Source organism: Sinocyclocheilus grahami, unplaced genomic scaffold (assembly GCF_001515645.1).
Source record: "Sinocyclocheilus grahami isolate Dianchi unplaced genomic scaffold, SAMN03320097.WGS_v1.1 scaffold1186.1, whole genome shotgun sequence".
In the NCBI taxonomy this organism is placed as follows: Eukaryota; Metazoa; Chordata; class Actinopteri; order Cypriniformes; family Cyprinidae; genus Sinocyclocheilus; species Sinocyclocheilus grahami.
The window spans coordinates 508,383-532,268 of record NW_015506365.1 but is presented as its reverse complement, the minus strand read 5'-3'; the positions used below and the strand labels follow the sequence as shown (position 1 = coordinate 532,268).

The following is a 23,886-nucleotide window of genomic DNA, read 5'->3' as shown; positions in this document are numbered from 1 at the left end:
ATCTCAATAAATTAGAATGTCGTGGAAAAGTTCATTAATTTCAGTAATTCAACTCAAATTGTGAAACTCGTGTATTAAATCGTTCTTGATCTGTGTATATTTCTGTCCTTTTTCACTGGATAAAGCAATATTATGGATAGAGGACTCATATTTTAGCCAGAAGCAATGGTATGAAATTAAAAACATCTTAATGATGGATTTGTTTCTTACAAGCACGCAGCTTTTCAAGCGGTTAATTGCTGGACTGGTGTGGATTATTGTGATGTTTTTATCAGCTGTTTGGACTCATTCTGACGGCGCCCATTCACTGCAGAGCATCCATTGCTGAGCAAGTAACGTGATGCTACATGTCTCCAAATCTGTTCTGATGAACAACAAGCTCATTTACATCTTGTATGCACGGAGAGTACATTTTCAGTAAATTGTCATTTTTGGATGAACTATTAAATCTGAACTACAGATTTACAGAGCCACATGTACCTGAATGCCATGGAGAGAAGCAACGCCCATGTACAGGAAAACACCATACAGCACAGGCATAGGGATGTACTGCGCAGAAATACACACAATTATTTGTACAGCACTGAGAAAACAAATGAGCATGGTTTCATTTAAGTAAAGTAAGAACAATTACCTGCAGTATTGGTGCAAGGAAGACAGAGACTCCAGTGAGGACAAACACCAGTACGCCCGTGAGTCTCTGTTCCCTGCAACAAACACAAACATAATGCTCCTCACAACTACATGACAAAGTACTTGTGCTAAATTCTACACAAGAAGTCTGGTTTTGACTTACCGCACACCAAGAAACTGTGGCTGCTCACCAGGAGCGCTGGACTCACTCTCCATCTTCAGAGAGTCGATGTGGGCGATGGAAATGACTGTGGCTGCCACGTACCAGGGCAAACCCATGAAGGAGCAGACGGCCATGAGGATGCCCACCCAGAACAGGTCCAGATGATAACCACAACCCTTCTGCTCAGGTAAAATGGGAAGAAGACATTTAGCAATGCTTCATGGAACAACAACACTACTGTCAATGGACATAGATGCATATTAAATATTCAAAACTCAACATTGTGGTGCTGCAGTATTGGGAATTGGTCACTGAGGAGTTTCTTTACAGTACCTACGGTGTTCTGAGTGGGTGCTAGCCCATGAAAATTTAGTATTATTAATATACAATTATAGCATTTATAAAAAATTTGAATTAGCTTCCATTTTTATATTTTATGTTTAGTCATTTTTTCCCTTCATATTTCTATGTAGGTGTAGTTTCTTTTAATTTTGAAATAAAAATGTTATTTATTTAATTTGAATTTATTTATTTAGTAATTTTAGTACTCCAGCTTTAAACTTAATAAAAAATTTAATTAAATAAAAAATGATTTTACATAGAGAAAACAAAGCCTATTCAATAAAAAAAAAATAGTATGGTGTAATTTTCATGAAAATTGAGACTATTTCAACAATTTTAATGTTTTTCAGAATAAAAATATTTAGCATTTAAAAAAATTAAGCTTATTGTACGATCACTGAGATGTCATATAGAATAAAAATAATTTTGCATAGAGACAACAGCCTATTTAAGATTTTTTGGATTATTTTGCAGTATTTCAGAATAAAAATATTTAGCATATAAAAAGAAAGCCTATTTTAGGTGTAAAATAAGTAGTGCTGTCAAACGATTAATCGCGATTAATCGTTTGACAGCACTAAAAATCTGATATTTAGCATGTAGAAAATGAAGCAAATGAAGTTATAAAATATTATTTTAGTTACAGTTTTGACAGGGTGCTTTGCATGCTTGCTGGGGTGTGAAAATGAGAGCTGCTAGTAAGATGCAAAGGTGATGTTCAGCACCTTCAGTTTGTTTTCTTTTCGGTTGACGATGACAGCCGTGATCTGCTGGTCCATGAAGATGAGGATGGTGACCAGAAGAGCAGGTGCAAAACTGGCCAAGCACATCCACCACGGGTTCTTCCCAAAGGGCATGACGATCCAGCCGCGATCCGGCCGCGTCGGCTGCACAGACACAACAACACTGATGAAAGCACAGCAGTAACCAGCGGATGTCACTGAAATCACATGCTGTGTTTAGTAAAGCACAGTGGATTAATGTGATGTTAGTATATAATCATTGTGAAAAAGCTCAAACAGATGCAGTCGGGAGGTAAAGAAAGATACGAGCGTATCTGTAGCACAACATACCTTGAATTCGGTTGGCACAATCAGTTTAGGTGTTTTAAGCCCCATTAACATATCAAGACCAACAAATGTCATGATTGACGTGAAGATGGCAAAATCACTGATGAGCTTCCGAAGCTGCACATTTACAGAGGAAAAAAGAAAGATAAAGACGGAGAAAACTAAAACTAGAGGAGATCAGAGGCTTTATAAGAGAAAAGGCTGGTAGATTTGAAAATGCAGCAGTAACATGTTTGATGCCTTCAAGTCGTTCTGGGAATTTGTTATGAATTTCAGCACACATAAATACATATTTATTTTCAAAATGCAATGTGATTTTTGTATGTTGTTTGTTTTAAGATGAAATTTTTTAACTGAATATGTAAATGTAATTATCATACTTGTATGGTCTCATGTTCATATTTGAATTATTATACATAAAATGAACTGAATTTAATGTATTTCATTAAAAATTATAATCATTTTATCTGTCTGTGTACATGTTGTACATGTACTATATTTTATGTCCTCTGAAACACTTTTCTGATTCAATATTTAAAAAAAAATATTTATTATTACCAAAAAATTATTAAATAATATTCTTACCAATATACTATTATATACGTTTTAAATAAAATGCATACAAACAAAATGTAAAGATCCACATTTACAATAAGAAATATACTTATAATCAATACAAATGTACTTTCACCAAATTTGGGAAGCCAGGGCTTATAGAATAATAATAATAATAATAATAATAAATGTAATTGTTTTATTTAAAAATAATAATTATTTATTCAAATATAATTACTTAATTATTAAACATTATTATTATTATTATTATTACTATTACTATTATTATTAATTGTATTCAAAAATTATTATTGTTATCATTCATTGTAAAATATTTCTGTTACTAATTATTATTATTATTATTAGTGGTTTTAATAATTATTATTAATCACTATTTGTAATCAGTTGAAGACTTAAAATTATTATTACTACTACTACTACTACTACTACTACTAATACAAATAATAATAATACCTCCTTTTGAATTATATTTATTTATTTAATTCTTGGAATAATATGAAACGGTGAATCAAAGAAAATCCAGAATTTGCCACTTTATAATATCTTTTGGTGCCACTTGTGCGCTTTCTCTTATACACAATGATGACTTGAAAGCAGCATTTAATTCAAATATAACCAGTTTAAAAAGGCAAGTCTTCTTCTGTATAACAAAGACAGAGAAGACGACACATGCTGGACCTTTATCTGGGTGGGCACATGCAGTTTGGGAGTGTCCAAGGACATCACATAATCCAAAGCACAGAAGACCAGGATGGATACAATTATGGCAAAATCTGCTATCAAGGTGCGACACTTGGAGAAAAACAAGAAACAACCAGAAGTTGAGGGACAGCGGTAAATATAATACAGACTGGCAGAAGGGAAACCATCTCCACGTGGTAGTGTGTTGACATGGAAGGGAAATACACAGTTTTCCAACCTTTGTGGGGAAGTAACGGCTGGCCTTGAACTTTTTGAGCGAGATGGTCATGGAGTAAGTGCCGAAAAACAAAATGAAAGACAGCATGGCCAGATCAGGGACGTATTTGCAGGATTTGCCCACCAGGGAACCGCCGAAACTCAAGCACTCTTTCTTACTCAGCTGATTCCAGTCCAGAGCAGAGAAGTTGAACTGAGCGGAGGAGCGAGATCATGTGTGGACAAAGACAACAAGAGACAGAAACACAAAGAGCTAAAAGTTATCGTGATACTTGTTTTGAAGAAACCCTGATGTTAAACACAGCTGCAGCTCACCATAGAGTAATCAGAGATGTTTTCTAGGCCTAATGGAGAGGAAGCGTTGAGAGCCAATGGAGACGCTACAACAGAAGATAAACAAGCACTAGAGTTTTTATGTTAATTGACGAAAAATACTGTCATTCCCAAAATAAGATATCAAGAACATCTTATACAGATGTCCACATGGTAGTAGCCAATACTTACTCCAGTCAGCAGCCAAATTGAGTATGGGCGACAAAAACAAATATGATACACATAAGTTGCAGTAGTCAGATGTAACAAACCAATACATCATCCAAAAAAGTCAACTTAAATTTTCCTTAAATTTCTGAGTAAAACCAAATATTTAACAGAAACTATTTTAAGACGGGTCTTGATTTTATCTGGAATGTGAACAGTGGTTGAATGCAGGATTGCAGTCATTTGTGGAGATGGAAAAAAAATGACTAATTGTAGTCATTTTAGTTGACCAAAATTATTACTTTTAAAAACTAAAAGAATTACTAATGAATTCAAATCAATTAGTAAGACAAGAAAATAAGGACTAAATTTAAAGGATATTCTCATCAAAAGACAAAAAATATGGCAAAAAATGGTGCAAAAATTATGCTCATCAATAATAATAATCATTTTCTTTATCATAATTTTTGACTTTTGATAAAAATATAATTTAAATTCAGTCAGTATTTTGTGTCATATCGCAGTCATCTGTGGAGATAAAAAATTAAACAGCTACAGTCATTTTAATTGATTAAAATGATTAAATATTAATATGACAAAATATGATAGAATAAAGGATTTTTTCATCAAAGGCAAAAATATGACAAAATGAAAAATTTACCCTGAAAATATCCTGAAAATGTATTATTATTTTTATTTAAAATGTTATCATCAAAAAATATTTGTATCAATATTAATAAATATTATTAATAATAATAATAATAATAATTACATATGTTTATATTTACATTTAATGATTTACATTCAGTTACATTTAAATAAAACGTTGTTTACTAATAACAAATGTTACTATTATGAATAATAATGATAATAAAACAATAATAATAAAATAATAATGAAAACAAACCTTGGAATAACATGCACTGATGAATCATTTTCAAAAAGACAAAGCAAATATAAAAAGTATTATAGAAAGTAAAATTATACAAATGAAGAAAGTAAACAGGGTCAGACTCAGACTTGACGTGAATAATCCCACCAAGCCTGCCTGAGGTTGAGGCTCGTTGGGTCAGGGGTCAGGGGTCAGACTCACCTTGATCAGGAGCCTGGCAGTCACACCTGTAGCTGCTGATGTAATCTGGCTTGAAGTCTCGATTGATGGGGTAATAATTGAAGATACTCATCATTTTCTTAAGGGCGTCAGAGATGAAGATGAAGGAGATGAGGCTGGAGAAGCCCTCCTCGGTGAAGCGCGTCATGTACTTGATGATGTAGCTGGCGTCTGTGGCCACCAGGATCAGACACTGGAGGCAGGAGTGCAGGCCGATCCAGAGCCGGATCTCCATGTAGTCTATGTCATTGTTTCTGAACACAGATGACAATGAAGAAACAAACTCAATGCAAGACTGCCAACTCACTTAATTCAATGATTTTGTTTACATGCGTATTGACTTCACTAAATCACAGGATGTCCTGCTCACATGCTGAACTCATACAACAGCTTTTCAAAGATCAGTATCGGTCCTGTAGAGCTGAGGATGATGAGGGGTTGACCGCTGAAGAGGCAGAAGACCACGCCGGCCAAAGCCGTGCCCAAAAAGCTTTCCATCACACCCTGGAAGTCAATGAGACACATCCAAAAATGAAAGGACATGCAGACAGAAAACTGTAACTAAAAGGAGAAAAAAAGCAAATAAAGTAACAGAAAGACTTTTTCAAAGAAATTTTGAACACTTTTCAAATTTCAAATGCTTTGTCAATAAATTTCATGAAATTTAACTTAATATATTTTTTATTTAAATTTATTAAAAGACATTTTAAGAAGCCTGCTTATTGTGGACACCCATTTCTGCCACATAAGAAAAAAAAGTTCATGCTTTGGTAAACCATAAAAGTCAAAATTATGACATCATTATTATGATATATTATGACAATTATGACATAAAACGTCAATTATGAGATACCAAGTGATACATTTGAGATAAAAAGATTATGAAATTATGAAATAAGTCGAAATGACAAGATATTATAGTCTAAATTATGACATAGCAAGTCATGATTATGATAAAATGTTGATAGTAAAAGTCGAGTGTGACATAAAAATTCTACATTTTTGTGTTAACTATGACTTTTGATATCATAATTTTGTCCTTTTATCTTATAGTTTTATCTTATGTCGACACTTTTTGTGTCATTATTATGATTTTCCAAAGCAAGATTTATATATATATATATATATATATATATATATGTGGCAAAATTGGGCTTCCATATGTTTCTGTCTAAGAGTAAAAAAAATAAAAATGGAACTGTGACTTTATATGTCACAATGATTTTTATATCATATTTATTTTTCACAATATTTTTTATTTTTACTCTGAAATGATATAAAACAATAATAGAGCAATATAATGGCCAGGCCAGTTAACTGCTTCATATTAGGCAGTTTTGAGTATTATGCTGAATATAACTAAATATTGGAAAAAATTCAGGCAAATATGCATTTACAATGCATTCTTTCTCTTTCTGTTAAAAATGATCAATGCCACTTTACCCTGAGCACACTGCAAAAATATTTTGATTTCCTTTTTGTCTCGTTTTCCAGTAAAAATAGATATCCAGAAATAAAATGATTGCAATATAATTGCAATACAGTATATATAGTATGCAAGTACATTTCCGCCACACAAAATTAAGATATAAAAAGTGAAATAAGATACAAAGTCATAATTATGAAATAAAAAAAAGTCACAAAATCAACTTTTTATGTTTTAATATTGACTTTTCCATTCTGCGGGATTTTTTATTTCATATTGTGGTGGTGGAAATGGGCTTAGAAACCACTTTTACATTCTACTAACTACAAGCAACTTTGCAACTACACGTCAATATCTAATATCTGCTATCAGCTATTTAAACAGCCAATAAACATATGCAAACTGTTGTGGGAGGATCACCTTGTTGGCACAGGGACTTCAGTAAGGCCCCCTAGTGTTGCGGCTTGAGCCAGACGAACGAAGGCCACAAACGGCTTGTCTAAAAAATCCACCTCTCCAATCAACACATTAGAAGCCTCGGCATCTCTGGGGATCTTCTTCATGAACTTATTCTTCAGCTGGTGGGTGGAATAAGAAAACAATGTGTGGGTTTAATTAGTCCATATGGTCTGAAGCACTGAGATGCGTAGGTCATGAAATTTCCATGTTGGAAAGAGTTTGTGTTCACACAACCTGATACCAGTATCAATATGAGCTCTATTATCGATGTCTGATGTGCCTGCATGTGATGGGAAATGGGAAGCGGCTCATTTTTTCCAATAGCAGATCAATAAAGATATGCAATCACAGCGGGAAGACTGAGCAAATGAACCAATGAAAACAGCCGCTTGGCAACGGTGGCCTCAAAGAACACGTGGATGTGGAATGGTCTGTGCTTATGGGCAAAATCAGCTTTTAATCTTTTAATGCCGCTTTCAGAGTCAATTCGCTTTCTGCAATGAATAAACAAGCTCCTTTTTTTTATGTCCCGACCCGGTTTTGCCTCTTGTCAGATCGTTCGCTGCCGTTATATATGTACTATATGTACATCAAATCTGTAAGTTCCACCGCTCTATTAGAATAATATCCTATTATATAAAATCCAGTATATGGACACTCAAGTCTCACTTAAAAGTTGAACCTCTATCTATTTTCAGAACTAATTTCACATCCTTACCTGGACCAAGGTGATTTTTATTGGATGCATGATGTCAATTCCCCTATAACTAAGTTAGTTCAAAGTGACTTGCATGAAAAATGTGCTTGCGCTGTCTTTTTTGAAAATAATTGCCACTTGATATTTTGTTAATGCAATGACAATTCATTTTTAAAGGTCCTTTTTGGAGCCATTGCATTAACACCTGAATTAATCCAAATACTCAGTTTAAATGCATGCACAAATGTATCTGTATATTATTCAAATTCTATAAACTAACTTGTGGAAATATCTTTGCACATGAAATCTGCACGCATTTGACACCCTATAATTCCCAGGATCCCTGACTTTCAATCTCAGCATGCTCCTGTAAGGCATAAATGAAGCCTGTCATGGGCAGTGACCACATGAAAGTGAGCCGCGGGTGTCACTTTAAGCAGAAAAACTCATTAAAGTGGACTCAGAATTGGCCCACTTTGAAGTCTAGCGATCTAAGAGCAGCGGCACCAACAACTCTCCTCACACAAACACTGAAGCCCCGCAATCGCCTCAAAATGCTTTGGCAAAACTAAGTGCTTTATTGTGCATTTCAGATTTTGCTTCACATTAAAATAAAGGAACACACTACAAAATGACAAACGACTGCTGGCAGCATTTGTGTGACTTATATGGAATATTACCCTGCATAAATTATGAGACGTATGTGTATCAAATCTGCCACATAAATGCACATAAATAAGACAAGACCCCAGATGAAGTGCTCTTGTTTCTGTAATCATCTTGTTTACTCTGTGCTAATGAATAAATTCATTTTCTGTGTATTTCAGTATGTTCATGTGAAAAAAATAACACAATGTTAGGAATACTAATGGAAAAATGTTGTACCTGGTCGGTGCTGGGTGTGACGGAAATATCATTCATACTGCGGCACTGAGAAGGATCTGAAAAGCACAAATGAAAGACTTTGATGATTATTAATTTAATCAGTGTTGTTACTGTTAACTAACAGTAGTAAAAAAACAACAAAATTAAGTAAATGTAAAAAATAATACTTAAAACTAAAATACAACTTCAAATAACTTAAAGCTGACGTACCAAATTTACTAAAGCTAAAATGGAAATGAAAATAAATTAAATCTATAGAAATATTTCAAAACTAATAAAAAGCACATAACCAAATTACTAAAACTTAAACTAAAAATAAATACAAATTCAAAATGTTAATAAATACTATAACAGAATATAAATAATACTAAAATAGTACAAAATTAAATACATTATTATGATGTAATTTCTGTGTTGATGTGATTTCACTGACAAAGGCAAAGCCAAATAAAGCAACAAATTAATCACAAATTATGCATCAGATTCAGATGGTAATAGCATGTTACTTTAGTATATACCATGTAATTTTATGATTACAATATTCACGTGCCACACATCGTAAACTTCTAAATGTGACATTTGCTTGAGAGGTTTTGCTTAGAATGGGTCTTTTATGCAATTATGCTTTTTAAAAGGTACTTTTATAGTATACTTTTTAGTAACTCTTTCTTTAGAGATAAGAAAAAAATATGTTGTTTTTCTGAGTACAGAAACAAATCATAACAAACAAGAATGAAAAACTAACGTCAAGACCTTTCTAATAATCTCTAATCCTCAGAACAATGGCAGAAATGCACTGCCGCATACTTGCCGAAATTGTTCACCTTCTTGTGCAACTGCAAGCCGTTAGTGTGTGAATGATGCTCTGTGAGGTTAAAGGGTGTTCACACTGACAGCAATTTGCATTTTTAATGAGATTTGGTGATTTAAAGCGACAAAACGTGAATGTTTATTAGAAAATCCAGAGATCTGGAAGTAGTTGTAGATAAATCTATGGAAGGGGGAAGACACAGAAGGCCAGACTCACGCAGTTTGCTGAGGCCGGCGCTCTGACGAGCTCGCAGGTCCTCAGTGGAGCGATGGAAACCCGACCCAGAGCGAGGACTCGGGCTCGGACTGCGGTCTGATGCAGACCCGAGATCAGACACAGAGAAAGATATGATCAAGATGGCAGGACAGGCAGAAGAATAAAGTGGAAATGCAAGAAAAAGAAGTTCATAAGAAATGATTGGAAAAGACAAGTGCCAGAGAAAGACAGGGGATTCTGGGAACATCACTGACTGTGGCACAGGAGACACTCACTAGAGGGGCTGGATTTTCCGATGTCCGCCAGCGAGCGGTGGATCGGCTTCTTGGTCTGGTGACGGTGCTTCCGCAAGAGGACAAAACTGATCTTCTCACGGATCTCTGGAGCTAGAAGACCCTCCTGCACCTGCTTTTCAATGATGTCATCTGTGAAAGGCAGAAAAACACAGACAAAGCAGTAACCAGACAGACTCCAGACGATGCCTTTGAATATGCTTTTAATCAGACAACAGTTTAAATAGGAAAGATACATAGCAGAAACAACATCATCTCACATTAAATCATTCCCCTCTTCTATGATTGGTTCAAATATGTCAAATCTGCATCCTGTTACTGATTACTTAATCTTATTCCAAAATCACAAGATCGTATGGCTATTAATATTTTCCGACAGACGTCTAGACGTCTCGTTTGTACGCGTTCATTATTGCAACATTTCTAAAAGTTAGAACATTCTGTTCTTCAAAATGTACTCAAAAGTTAGGCCTGCAGAGAAAGAAGAATGTTAGTTATGGTCAACTGATTTTTATTTAATTTTTTTTAAATAATTATTTGACTTAAAAATTATTAATTTCAAAATTTCCTCCACAGAGTGTATGGAGCATATGGAAGTCCCAGTAATCTCAAAAGTCTCCTCTACATTTTTTGAGAGGAGATCTCAACAAGGTCTCAAACTGTGCTCAGATTAGCAAAATCTGCAATTAAAATTTGAGATCTAAATATGAACTAAAACATTTCTCATCAAATTCTTGCAAGATCAAATGGTCTGAGTTGCTTTCTATTTGAACATTTACTGAATTTGAATTAGTATAAATTTCATAAATCATACGAGAAACAACACAGAGTTGAGACTTCAGATAAACGTAACCCCATTAAACGAGCTTTAAAAGAACAATATCTGAGCAATACAGTTTTGACTAATGCATGCTATCATTTTTGAATAGGTATTTTTTAATTTGGAAAATGTGTGGTACTGGACTCCTATTAGTAGCTAGAAACATAATCAAAAGTATAGTTCAAAAGTCACATGATCCTTCAGAAATCATTCCAATATGCTAATTTGCTGCTTAAGTAACATTTCCTATTATTCCTATTTTCCTAACATTTCCTATTATTATCCAGAGCCGATCCTCCCTATACGCAAAACATGCAAGCTGCGTAGGGCCCCCAACACACCAGGGGGCCCCCTTGCTCTCAAAGATGATTTAATTTTTGTTTCGTTTTTTAATTTGGTCAGTGGTTATGAAAACATGAATGATAATTTCTTTTAATGTGGTGCGCTGTCGCCCTTTCTACGTAAAAATCAGTCAAATCATGTAATGAGAATGTCGTACAGTCTTGCTCGAGACTAAAATAATGAGTTGAAAGCGTACCGAGCCGCGGAAGAGACACTGTTTCTCAAGCGCTTTCCGCGAGCGCGATTCGAGTTGGAGTGAAACACGGACAAATGCGTTTCATTCATTCGTTAACAACTCATAATCCCACCCCCCACGCCACCGTTTTGCATAGGGCCCACAGAAGTCTAGGATCTGCACTGGTATTATCAATGTTGAAAACAGTTTGTTGCTTCATATTTTTGTGGATACGTGATTTTCTTACGTTTTTTCAGGATTATTTGATGAACAGAAAGTAACATTATAAATGCCACTTTTGATCAATTTAATACAGGCTTTGCTGAATCATTTCTTTCCAATAAAAATCTTTTGAACCATAGTGTATATTTATAAAATGGAATATTAATAAGCAGAATTTTGGAACTTTGTGAATATTAGGTGTTCAAACTCAAGTTCTATAGTCTAAGATTGAACTCAGGTCTGTTCTTTGGTCTTTATGTAGTGTTTTCTGGGCAGACGGTGTACTGACCCACTATCTGCGGCAGTGAATAGCCCTCCAGGTCCAGCAGGATGCAGCCCGTCTGCAGGCAGGTGCGCAGCTCAAACAGACTGTGCAGAGACAGCGTGGACACATGCGGTTTGCTCCACCTCTCGCCACCCTCCTCCACCTTCTCCTCAAACTTAACCCACCTGATGAAACACACAGAAGATGCAACTTTACAAATGCTACCTTGGCTACTTTTCTTCCCACATACCAAAATATGGATGAAATGTTTCTGGGTTTTTAATCATTGCAACAATCAATAAATCTCCTTATAAAGTAACACTTTACAGTAAGGTCGCATTAGTTAATGCATTAAGTAATAATGAGCGATAAATTTGTTACAGTATTTATTAATATTTGCTAATGTTAGTTAATAAAATACAGCTGCTCATTGTCAGTTCATGTTACCTCGGGTCCATTAAATAATATTAGATCAACTAGATTTTAATAATGTATAAGTAAATGTAGAACCGCAGAATGTGAACTAAGATTAAAAAAATGCTTTATGATTTATAATAATCTAATATTACGATATTGTTGGCAATATGATGAATTGCGTTTGCTCCTCTTTTGTAAGTTGTTTTTGGATAAAATGTTAAAGTAATAAATACATTCTGAAAGTCACTGAGATCAACTTTAAGGCACAAACCTTTAATTGGATGAATCGGTCAAATTACAATTTTTCATAATTTAGATAATGGGCTTCAGAAGTGAGTGTGTGTGTGTCACCTGGCAGACTCTTTCCACTCCATCTCTCCACCCTCATGCTGCAGTGTGTCCATCTCAGTGAAGAGGGTGGGTGTGGGCTCATCTTCATCTCTGAGGATGTGACGTAGCCTCTCTGCAGCAGGGGACACTGTCACACACACACACACACACACACACACACACACACAAATAAAAGCAAAGCTTAAGGTACTTTGATCAAATATCATGCATTTAGTATATATATGTAGTATGCGAGCAAAGCAACTAAGCAAAACAAGCAATGCACATGCTTCAATATAGAGTCTTGTGGGTGAGGGAAGTTTGAATCTTGCTTGCAACCGTTCCTGATTCGACTAGTGTTATTTTGTTGCAGTGCTATTTTAGTATCATTGAGATACAATAGTAGTTTTTATTAATATTTATTTTATATTTTCCATTTTCATTATAATTTTAGTTTAGTTGTTTAGTTTTTTATAGTTTTTTTGTATTGTCTATATAGCTTTTTTTTAAATTAATTTGTAAGTTTTAATTTTAGCTATTTTAGTATGAAGTTAAACTAAACAGAAATTAAAAATGTTGCCTTGGCAACTAGCTGGAATACAATACGATTTAAAATACATTTCAGAAACTTTTTTTGTAAAATGAAATGTTTCGTAAAAGACACCGTGATACAATTTCAGGATGGTTTTATAAATAAATAAACTGATTATAAATATCTTTCCTGCCACTTTTTACATCTTTGCTGAATACATTTGCTTGCTTTTTGATGTAGTGTATGTTTGCATGATGTCAGGGTGGCTGCTAGGTAAGGCTTGGGCTTATTTTTTTCACCTGTTGTATAAACTGCAATGTGAAAACCATAACTTTGAAAAGAAACTGCAGATGCTTTTATCCAACAAGCAACACTGCAAGCGATTAAGCATGAAGAAGTAAGCAAATAAACATTGTGTCCATGCAAAAGGGGTCAATAACAGCCTGTAGCTCAACTCCTCCTAAGTGTAAAAATGAGTTTGATTCTTTGCGTTAAGCAGACGCCTATTGGCCTGTATGACGTATAAGTCTGGGTGTTATGTTTTGCCTTCGGCTCAGTCTGAATTGACCCTGCGCTGACCCGCTTTAAATGAAATCTGAATATGACAGAGCAGGACCATTACGATGCACGGCTCCCGAGGCCATCAACGACCCCATCCTCATTCTTAGCCAAACATGCATCTAATCAGAACGAGAATTTGATTTCAAAAGCCTGAGCTTTCAGATCTGCGACCACACTGAATTCAGCTCGACTTGAGTCAAGCTGACGTAAGCTGACACCAGTCAATAACATGACGTACAAAGTCAGAATCAAATCAATGACATTGTTTAAAGATAAGTATCTTAACAATCTTCCTTTGAAGATAAATATGCATAAATCTCTTCATAAATCAGGCCGATATCTGAAAGCATATCAAAAGATTTTTTTCGGTAGATTAACTTAGAACAACCATGTGACAATGGCTTACTCTAATCTGATGCATGATGCCAGAATCAATATCTAATGTCAACAGACCTGTAGTGATTTAATCAAATTTATCCACTCTATATATTAGGTAAAGTCAAATGACATAAGCTCCAGTATGGGCTACTAAAACCTGTTCTCAATCTAATGTCATGTGCATTAAATCTGATGTTCAGACTAATGGTGCAAGTCGGTGCTTGTGAGCCCATGCATGACAATCTTGTTGTGACCTTCCTCTCGATCTCTGGCTTTTCCTCGGGATTATTAGCACGTGGGTGTTTTTCTCCATGTAATCCTTCTAATCCTGAAGTAACAATCACAAATACGTGTGGTTGTAGAATGCCAATGCAGAGTAGAGTGCAATGCACCGTATTATTTATAGCTCACGCACTTGAATCACTTTGGTAAGTCAATTAAACTTTGATGGAGGCACTAGATATTAAAAGATGGTTGTTGGTACACGTGTCTTCGTAGTATTAATCAACAACGCAGTCATTTCTTTAGTTGCTGACATTCAAAAATGCACTGAATAGAGAGGAAAGGTGGGTTATCACTTCAGAATGAACACTGATGATCTTATTTTTTTTATCTTATCTTCAGAAAAAAAAATCCTTTCCAAAAGACTTAAATGCATTCACAATTAAACTTGATGTTTCACAATTTAAATTGTTGCATTTAATGCAAAATCATGATAATATGAAGATTTAAACAAGGGTTGATGAAAATCATTATTGGAAGTTGTAGAATCAGGCCTGACTGATCTCAGAAACTTGTCTTCACATCCAGTGGCAATGGGTGAACTCATTAAACCTGATGTGTGACTCATATTGCATATCAGTAAATAATAAGACGAATAAATTATATCTTGCTTTAGAAATAGGCCTATTTTAGGAAAATTACAATTATATTTACATTTATTTTACTTCTGAATTTGTCTGTAATTGGCATTATTCTCAAATATTTTTTTGTTGTTGTAATACAGATTAAAATAAATAAATATATAAATATAAATATATATCTATATAACAGTAAACAAATTACTGTTATACAGTATTTAAAAAAACACACAAAAATTAAGTACAATATCATGATCTTTTATTTTTTTTGCATTACAAAAAAGTGAATTTTGGGGGTAAATGTGATTAAATGTCATGGACAATTAAGGTTTTTTTTAAGGAATTGTGTCATTATTTTTATGACAATTGATAACATTTTCCCTCAAATTCTCATTAATGTAATGCAAATATTTTACTTCTGAATTTGTCTGTAATTGGCATTATTCTCAAATATTTTTTAGTTGTTGTTATACAGATTTTCTTAAAATATAACAGTAAACAAATTACGGTTATACAGTATTTGTTGTTTTTTAAATCTACAAATATTATGATCATTTATTTTTATTTTATTTTAGCATTGCAGAAAAGTGAATTTTGGGGGTAAATGTGATTAAATGTCATGGACAATTAAGGTTTTTTTTAAGGAATTGTGTCATTATTTTTATGACAATTGATAACATTTTCCCTCAAATTCTCATTAATGTAATGCAAATATTTTACTTCTGAATTTGTCTGTAATTGGCATTATTCTCAAATATTTTTTAGTTGTTGTTATACAGATTTTCTTAAAATATAACAGTAAACAAATTACGGTTATACAGTATTTGTTGTTTTTTAAATCTACAAATATTATGATCATTTATTTTTATTTTATTTTAGCATTGCAGAAAAGTGAATTTTGGGGGTAAATGTGATTAAATGTCATGGACAATTACGTTTTTTTAGGAACTGTCATTATTTTTTATGACAATTGATAACATTTCCCCTCAAATTCTCATTAATGTAATACCTATATTTCACTTCTAAATTTGTCTTTGTTGTGAAGATTTTTTAATATATAACAATTAACAAATTACTGTTACACAATTATTTCTTTTTAAAAACAGAAAGAAAAAAAATCCACAAAAAGGAAGTAAAATTAATACTATCCCGATGTACTTTACCTTTTTTTTTTTTCTTTACAGAAAATTGAACTTTGTGAGTAAATATTTTTTGACTGTCCTTAAACTTACAATCATCAACCAACCTTGTGACTTCAGTGATGGTTGATCAGCACAAAACTTGCCAATAGATTAATAGACTCAGCAAAATCATGATCTAGCAGTGTCAAACTCCAAACCAAATGTGCTCTGCTCACAATTCCAGAAAGAAACTCTCCAGGAAGAACTGGCAGCACTAGTATGGCAATAAGGCGATAATGACGTCTGTGACTGTACCTGTGCAGCTGCTCAGTTGAGTGCTCTGAGAGCCCAGACTGGACGTCAACGACTGTATCGAGTCCTGAATACTAAAGGACCCCGTCAACCTACGCTGTTCCTGCTCCATCCTTCAGAAAGTCCAGTGTTTAATGTTTCATTGATGGAAAAAGATCTACTAATACAATGTCCACTTGCACTTCCTTATGATTTCTGAAGCCTGTTAACTGAGCTCGTCCCTCATTTTAGATGCACCTTCCCTACGAGTGTGTCCTCTTGTTCTTGAACTTTTCTTCTCAGCAATGTTGCTCGTTCCTGAAAACTAAAGCAGGGCAAAGTGCCACACGCATGAAAGGCCCAACAAGTGTTTTTCTCCTCCTCCAGCTTTGCTGATCCCTCCCTTTCTCGCTCTCTCTCTTCAGAATTTAAGTCTGAAACCTCAATCACTCAATCATAATTCGTAAAGATGCACGTTCTTTTAAAACAAACCTAAAGCAGTAAGTGCATCAGGGCTATTATAGTTATTTAAAACGAAAACCGTAAAAAAACACATTTGTTACTTGAAATAAAATATACAAAACATTAATTTATCTTTTTTTGTTTGTTGCCAAAGCAACATTTCCCATTTACTAAAATAAATACTACAACTGAAATAAAAATGAATCAAAATTATATAAACATTTTCTTTTATACTTTTGGGGGATTTTATCCCCGCCTTGTTACACTTGTGGTGTTCCCGGTCAAAAATGACTGGCCTACAAAAAAATTGCATATAAATCTCTCACTATGCTATATTATTACCAAATTTTGGATTTAACCTTGCTTGTTTTCTTTGAGATAGCACAGCTTTTGTATTTCATTTTGGAACTAACTGATCGTAGGCCTCTCTGATCCAAGCTTATGCACCTCAGTTTTTGAACGAACATTGCCAAATTATCACTCCAAAAACTGAGCAAAACCTGTGCTAAGTGAAAGAAAACAAGTTGATAAAAAGACTGAATTCAGGATTTCGTGATTATATAGCATAATGAGATTTACAAGCAATTTTTCAAAAACATTTGTGACCCTGGAGCACAAAAGCAGTCTTAAGTCGCTGGGGTATATTTGTAGCAATAGCCAAAAATACATTGTATGAGTCAAAATTATTGATTTTTGTTTATGCCAAAAATCATTAGGACATTAAGTAAAGATCATGTTCCATAAAGATATTTTGTAAATTTCCTACTGTAAATATATCAAAACATAAACTTTGATTAGTAATATGCTTTCCTAAGGACTTCATTTGGACAGATTTAAAGGCGATTTTCTCAATATTTAGATTTTTTTGCACCCTCAGATTCCAGATTTTCAAATAGTTGTATCTCGACCAAATGTTATCCTATCCTAATAAACCATACATCAATGGAAAGCTTATTTATTCAGCTTTCAGATTTCAAATTTCAAAAAATTGACCCTTATGACTGGTTTTGTGGTCCAGGGTCACACACACAAAATAGAATTTTCAGCACAACACTAATAAACTAAACTAAAGTAACTAAAATAATAGAATCTCAATGATACTAAATAACGCTGAACTGTACTGGAGCTGTTTTGTTACGTCAGGGTAATAATAACAGGTTAAGAGAAGCTCACTGATGGAGTTGATGTCAGAGAGCTCGTTTGAATCCTGCTCGCCCTCATCTGGGTCACATGGTTCCTCTCGATTGTGGTGTTCATGGCGGTTGTGGTGTCTCTCCCGACTGTCGCGATCGTGGGAATGATGTGATGTGTGTCTGTGATGTCTGCGCTTCCTTCTGTAGCTCCGTGGCACTGGAACGCCAATGTAGACGGACTCTAAAAACAGAGAATCAAAGAGCGATGAGTTTCTGTTTGATAGTGTTTATGGCATAATTCACTCTCCAGTATGTAATTGTATTTTAATCGGTGTTATTTTGATATCATTGAGATACCATTATATATATTTTTAACTATTTTTTGTATTTTAGTATTAATTTAAATTGTAGGTAGTTTTAGCTATTTTGTTTTATCCTTTCTATTTTTTTAAATATATTGATACAGTTTTTATTATTTTATTTGAGTGTTATTTTTAGCTATTTTAGTACATCAAGCTCATCAAGTAAACAAAAATGAGAAATGTTGAAAAAATTAATTTATAGATATATTTTATTGTATTTCAGTTAAAGTTAATTTTTTTTCCAGTAATGACATTTTGGATATTAGTTGATGATGTAACACTATATATATTACATATACATGTTTATATGTGTTTAATAATAATATTATTTTATTTATTATTTTATTAAAAATATTAAAAATAAATTAAACTGTAAATATTGTAAACATAATTGTATGTGGAAAAACCTTCCAACAGTAAATATTATGAACCTTTTATTAACCTTTTTATGCTCTCTAGTTTCCTTATCAAATATCACATATTGTAAAAAATGACCATCCTCTCACCATCCTCATCCTCATTGTGTCTGCTGCGGTGACCACTTCTCCTGCTGCCATGCCAGTCATGGTCCATCCTGATAGGAAAAGGCAGAATAAAAGTCTTTGTGACTACTTTAGTAGCACATACAACAACCACAGTTTTATTTCTATCTATATTCTGAAGGGATTTACAGAGGGGTTTGTTCGTCTGATTTATATAATATAATTGATATGTTGTTTTGCTCAAACCACCGTGACTGGGTTGTTGGCAGTATTTTCAGATTTATGGAGTAATAAAAAGACAATCCAAAATTCCTTCTGTAAAAACTTTAATATTTCAACAAAATGAACCCGAAATGTATGCAAATTTCTGCATGTGTAATCAGATAATGCCTCACTTGCATATTTAAACATAACATTTCAGAAAACTTGTAAACTTGGGGAAGCATGGTGATATTTATTAGTTACCGTTTCAGAGGCTTTGCATATACAATATTTCCTTCTGCTTCATTAAAGCACTCTGCAGATTATATCACCTTAGTGTATTTACACATAACTAATGAGTGCTCATCAGTTAAATTTTTGTAGGGAGTTCTAGCTGGCAGTGGTTTTAAAGCCTCCAGCTCGGTCACAGGACCTGAAAGAACCCCGCGCGATGTGGCACGTGGACCTGCGGCTTCATTAGATCAATATCCCTGTTGCTGGCGGGAAAGGAAAACCCAATGCATTGGCATAATTATGGGAGGATATTCACTGTCAGCACACACACACACACACACACACACACACAGCTCTCTTATGTCACACACTGGCACATAATTGATTGATTCATACATTCAGGAGCGGTAGCTGTGGCGCAGTGGGGAGTAATGCACTAGCAAGCACTAAAACTATGTTTATTAACTGAAATAAAGCTCAAATAAAATAAAATATGAATATTAGATGAAAAAAAAATTAACAAATAATTATAAATAATAATAAAAGCACATTCAAATTAATTCAAATACTATATTAATGCATAAATAATATCAAAATAACAATTCTCACAACACACATCTCGTACAGGTCCAAATCCAGGCCTCATGCCTCAATCTCCTTCAAATTAGTGAAAAGCCTATAAATAACTCAAATTAAACTGAAGCTTTTTACTGAATAAGTAACTACTTTGTAAAACGGTAAACAGATTAGCATTCATGAGAGAAGCAGCGATATTTGATTCATGAACAAATCACCATTTTTCAATGGATCATTTGATTCAGTTCACAAAACCAGTATGAATGATTTGTTCTCGAATTACGTAAGTAAAAAAAAAAAAAAATTAACCCAAAAATTTTATTATGTCAATGATTATTACTAAGATGTGTCCATTATCCATTTGAATTAAATAGAATCAAATGTTGCAATTTATTTTAACATTACAAATGGATTTATAAACCAAATTAATTAATTAAATTAATTAAAAAAAAATTTTTAATTATAAACAATTTACACAGAATTACTTTTTCTGCTTGAATTTCACAAACCAGTTTTCATTTTAATTTAATTAGTTTAATATGTAGTAATTTTTATCATGTTCTTTTGGCATTTTTATGAGTTTTATGAGTTTAAATACTACCATTTAGGTTTCATTTATTTTTATTTCTGTTTTAATTCAGTTTATAATTATTTATTGTTAGTCATTTTAGAGCTTTAACCTAAAGTTATTTTAGTTTACATGTTTACAAGTTTTAAAAGTGTTTTGTTTTATTTCAGCTTTTATTTAAGTAATTTAATAGTTTTAGTTTCATTTCCGTTACCGATAATAACCCCAACACAAACTATTTAAACAATGTAATGTAAGAGGACATGTAATACAGTAATTAACAGTGTGTGATGATTAGTGTCCTTCACACCAGACAGATAATCAGGACTGACAGCGTCATTGATCCGCGGGGGAACGCCTCTGTGACTCAAACACGGGAAACACTTACCATTTACAGTTCTGATTGTTTATAGATGCGTGTCATTTTTTACAGTGTTTAAATACTTTCTCCTCTCCTAGTTTAACATAACAGAGACAATAACACGTACTGTATAAAACTATAAATAAACTATTTGCTTGTTGAGCAATGGCAAAAATGTTCTGGAAACCTGTTTGAAAACTATTTTAAAAAAAGTTTTTTTTTTTGCAATTCCCCTGGGTGGCACTAAAGGCTTTATATATATTTTATATATACACTTTAGTGATAGAATTTGCAGAGACACTTTAAATAATATATATACATTTTATTAAATTTTTATGTATCAAAAATCAATCACTATTTATTTTTTTGACAAGACCTTAGGTCTACATTAACAGCAATTGTTTAATATTAACCAAGTTTCTGAAGAATTCTACTTTTACAAGAACTTTACAATGAAAAACCATCAGTTCTTACCTTGTTACAGAAGTGGCGTTGAGATGACCGGTGCGATGAGCATCTGTCTGTATCAGATGATCTCAGGCTCGTTTCTCTGTACAGTATCAGACACATAGAGACAGCCGATCACAACCGTCTATCTGTCTTGTGATTGGCTGAAGAGTCAAATGCTCCGGGTCATAAGCACAGCACTGAGCACAGTACGGTGGCAGAAAACGTGACATGAAGTTCATTAAATGACACACACACAGCATGCTCACTCTGAACACCCCACTGGCTGTTTTGTAATTGACCACGCTATTGTCTGACAGTTCAACATGAATCTAGACTCACAGTGATGCAGTACTTTATCCATAGGCCTACTTGTTAAATGGATATTACAAGAAAACTATGTTGCACTATACTGCACATGCACAGAACAGTGACCCTTAAAAATATCCGAATATCGATGCATCAGCCTCCTCCAACTTGAACATATGGCTTGAGTTTCATCAAAATCAGTCAATGCATGCTGAAGTTCAAACTAAGTTGAATCAACAAAGAATTACACCAATATTTCACAACCACAAAATGGCAATAGATTTTCTTTTAATGTTTTAACATTTAAAATTCATTTAAAACTTATTTTTGTAAAATGTTTTGCTAGAAAAGCATGATTGTGCAAGTGTGGTTTTTGATCTAAACGAACAAGCAAACAAAATTCACAATTTTTTAAACAATAAATAAATCAATAAAATGAGTAAATTAAATAAATAAAATAAATGGAAAAAACCTAGATAATCATATTTGTGGTATTTACTAGCTTGTACATTTAAAAGCACATATTATTATTTTTTTTAAATAAATAAACAATTAAAAATGTTGGTGATCATAGTCATGTGTGGGATCTGTATTAATTATTGTAAATAAAACACTAGCAAGAGCATTGATCATTGATTAGAGAAAATTAAGTATGGTAAACTTTTTCTGGTCTCCAATTTTATGATGATCAAATTTATGTTTAATGAACATCGAGAGAACATATCTGTGTGAAACAGAAACAATGCAAGTTTTTGTTTAATTAAAAATCATTTAAAATAGGTCAAAATCTGTCACATATACATACTTTTGATGCTGTTTTGCATAACATTTAAAGGGATAGTTCACCCAAAAATGAAAAATGGATGTTTATCTGCTTACCCCCAGGGCTTCCAAGATGTAGGGGACTTTGTTTCATCAGTAGAACACAAATTATGATTTTTAAGTCTAGCCGTTGCAGTCTATCAGTCGTATAATGCATGGCAATGGTAACAAAATCTATGAGAGTAAAAAAAAACATGCACAGACAAATCCAAATTAAACCCTGCGGCTCGTGACGACACCTTGATGTCCTAAGATACGAAACGATCGGTTTGTGCCAGAAACCGAATAGTATTTATATTATTTTTTACCTCTAATACACCACTATGTCCAACTGTCTTTAAGTGCGCACAAGCATCCGGTGCGTGAGGTGTGTACGCGCTCTGGCGTAGTTTATGCAAGCGCCGGAAGTGATCTCTCGCATGTATACGTCACTCATGGTTTACACAGTGCACAGTTATTGTAGGTACGACGGCTAATCAAAATGGTACTTACTTGCGCTTATCCGGATTGTTCAAACCGACTTAAAACTAAAAGATTACATTCTCTCGCGCGAACTCATTTGGGAGTGGTGACTTTCCACGTAACACACCCATTAACGTAAACTACGCCAGAGCGCGTACACACCTCACGCACAGGAAGCCGTACGCGTGCTCAAAGCAGTTGGACATAGTGGTGTATTAGAGGTAAAAAATGATATAAATACTGTTTGGTTTCTCGCACAAACCGATCGTTTCGTGTCTTAGGACATTAATGTGTCGTCACGAGCCGCAGGGTTTAATTTGGATTTGTCTGTGCATGTTTTTTTTACTCTCATAGATTTTGTTACCATTGCCATGCATTATACGACTGATAGACTGCAACGGCTGGACTTAAAAATCATAATTTGTGTTCTACTGAAGAAAAAGTCACCTACATCGTGGATGCCCTGGGGCTAAGCAGACAAACATCAAATTTTCATTTTTGGGTGAACTATCCCTTTAAATGCATTTTTAAATAACCAGTTATCCACAAGATGGCACCACAAACTCATCTTATTGCAATACAAGCTTGTCTTAATCTAGGTTGTGCCTGGCATTTCAGATCATAATATCACAGACACATGATCATGTATCATGATATTGTTTTGCCGGTCATGCTACCTATTGTTTTTGAAGTAAACTGATGTGGAGAGCACATATAAACATCAGTTCTGACTCTGAGACATGAGGACTGATGTCTTCATTTCAGACAACAGAAAGGAAAAATTAAAGAATCGATAGCCTTCATTTAAAAATATGAGGCATTTCTCATGTGTAAATTACTTTGAAAAAATGTAAATATAATGATCAACATAATGATTCATCTCATTATAACAAAAAAATCCATATACTAATGAATATTTCATATGATGAAGGGAGTTTAATGACTGACTTCTGAAGGAATATTACTCTAACGTATGACAAGCAGATATCAGAGCATATGTTGCCTATAATATAATCTCGACAGATGATTGACAGCCTAATGCTGGAGATATTTACATATAAATAACTAGATTT

At 33.7% G+C, this 23,886-nt stretch overlaps 1 protein-coding gene across 1 annotated transcript; it reads right to left on the bottom strand.

Moving 5' to 3' along the window:
- Positions 1-447: 447 nt before the first annotated feature.
- Positions 448-21,321, bottom strand: LOC107567746 (electrogenic sodium bicarbonate cotransporter 4-like). The gene is made up of 19 exons (XM_016253484.1): positions 21,248-21,321; positions 18,858-18,925; positions 18,030-18,230; positions 12,673-12,799; positions 11,929-12,089; positions 10,063-10,212; positions 9,788-9,883; positions 8,761-8,816; positions 7,140-7,297; positions 5,886-5,892; positions 5,664-5,797; positions 5,276-5,547; positions 4,018-4,082; positions 3,704-3,895; positions 2,212-2,325; positions 1,864-2,025; positions 797-975; positions 635-707; positions 448-549 (listed from the first exon to the last, which is right to left on the bottom strand). Exons 2-19 carry the CDS (start codon positions 18,922-18,924, stop codon positions 463-465), a joined length of 2,301 nt encoding a protein of 766 aa, XP_016108970.1. The 5' UTR covers position 18,925; positions 21,248-21,321; the 3' UTR covers positions 448-462.
- Between the last annotated feature and the right edge of the window lie 2,565 nt (positions 21,322-23,886).

Coding starts and splice junctions, on each gene's coding strand:
- LOC107567746 (XM_016253484.1), bottom strand. CDS start 18,924: ATGGACCATGACTGGCATGGCAGCAGGAGAAGTGGTCACCGCAGCAGA. Junction 10,213..11,928: donor TTCACTGCCGCAGATAGTGG/GTCAGTACACCG, acceptor TGCCTTTCACAG/ATGACATCATTGAAAAGCAG. Junction 9,884..10,062: donor CGGAAAATCCAGCCCCTCTA/GTGAGTGTCTCC, acceptor GGTCTGCATCAG/ACCGCAGTCCGAGCCCGAGT.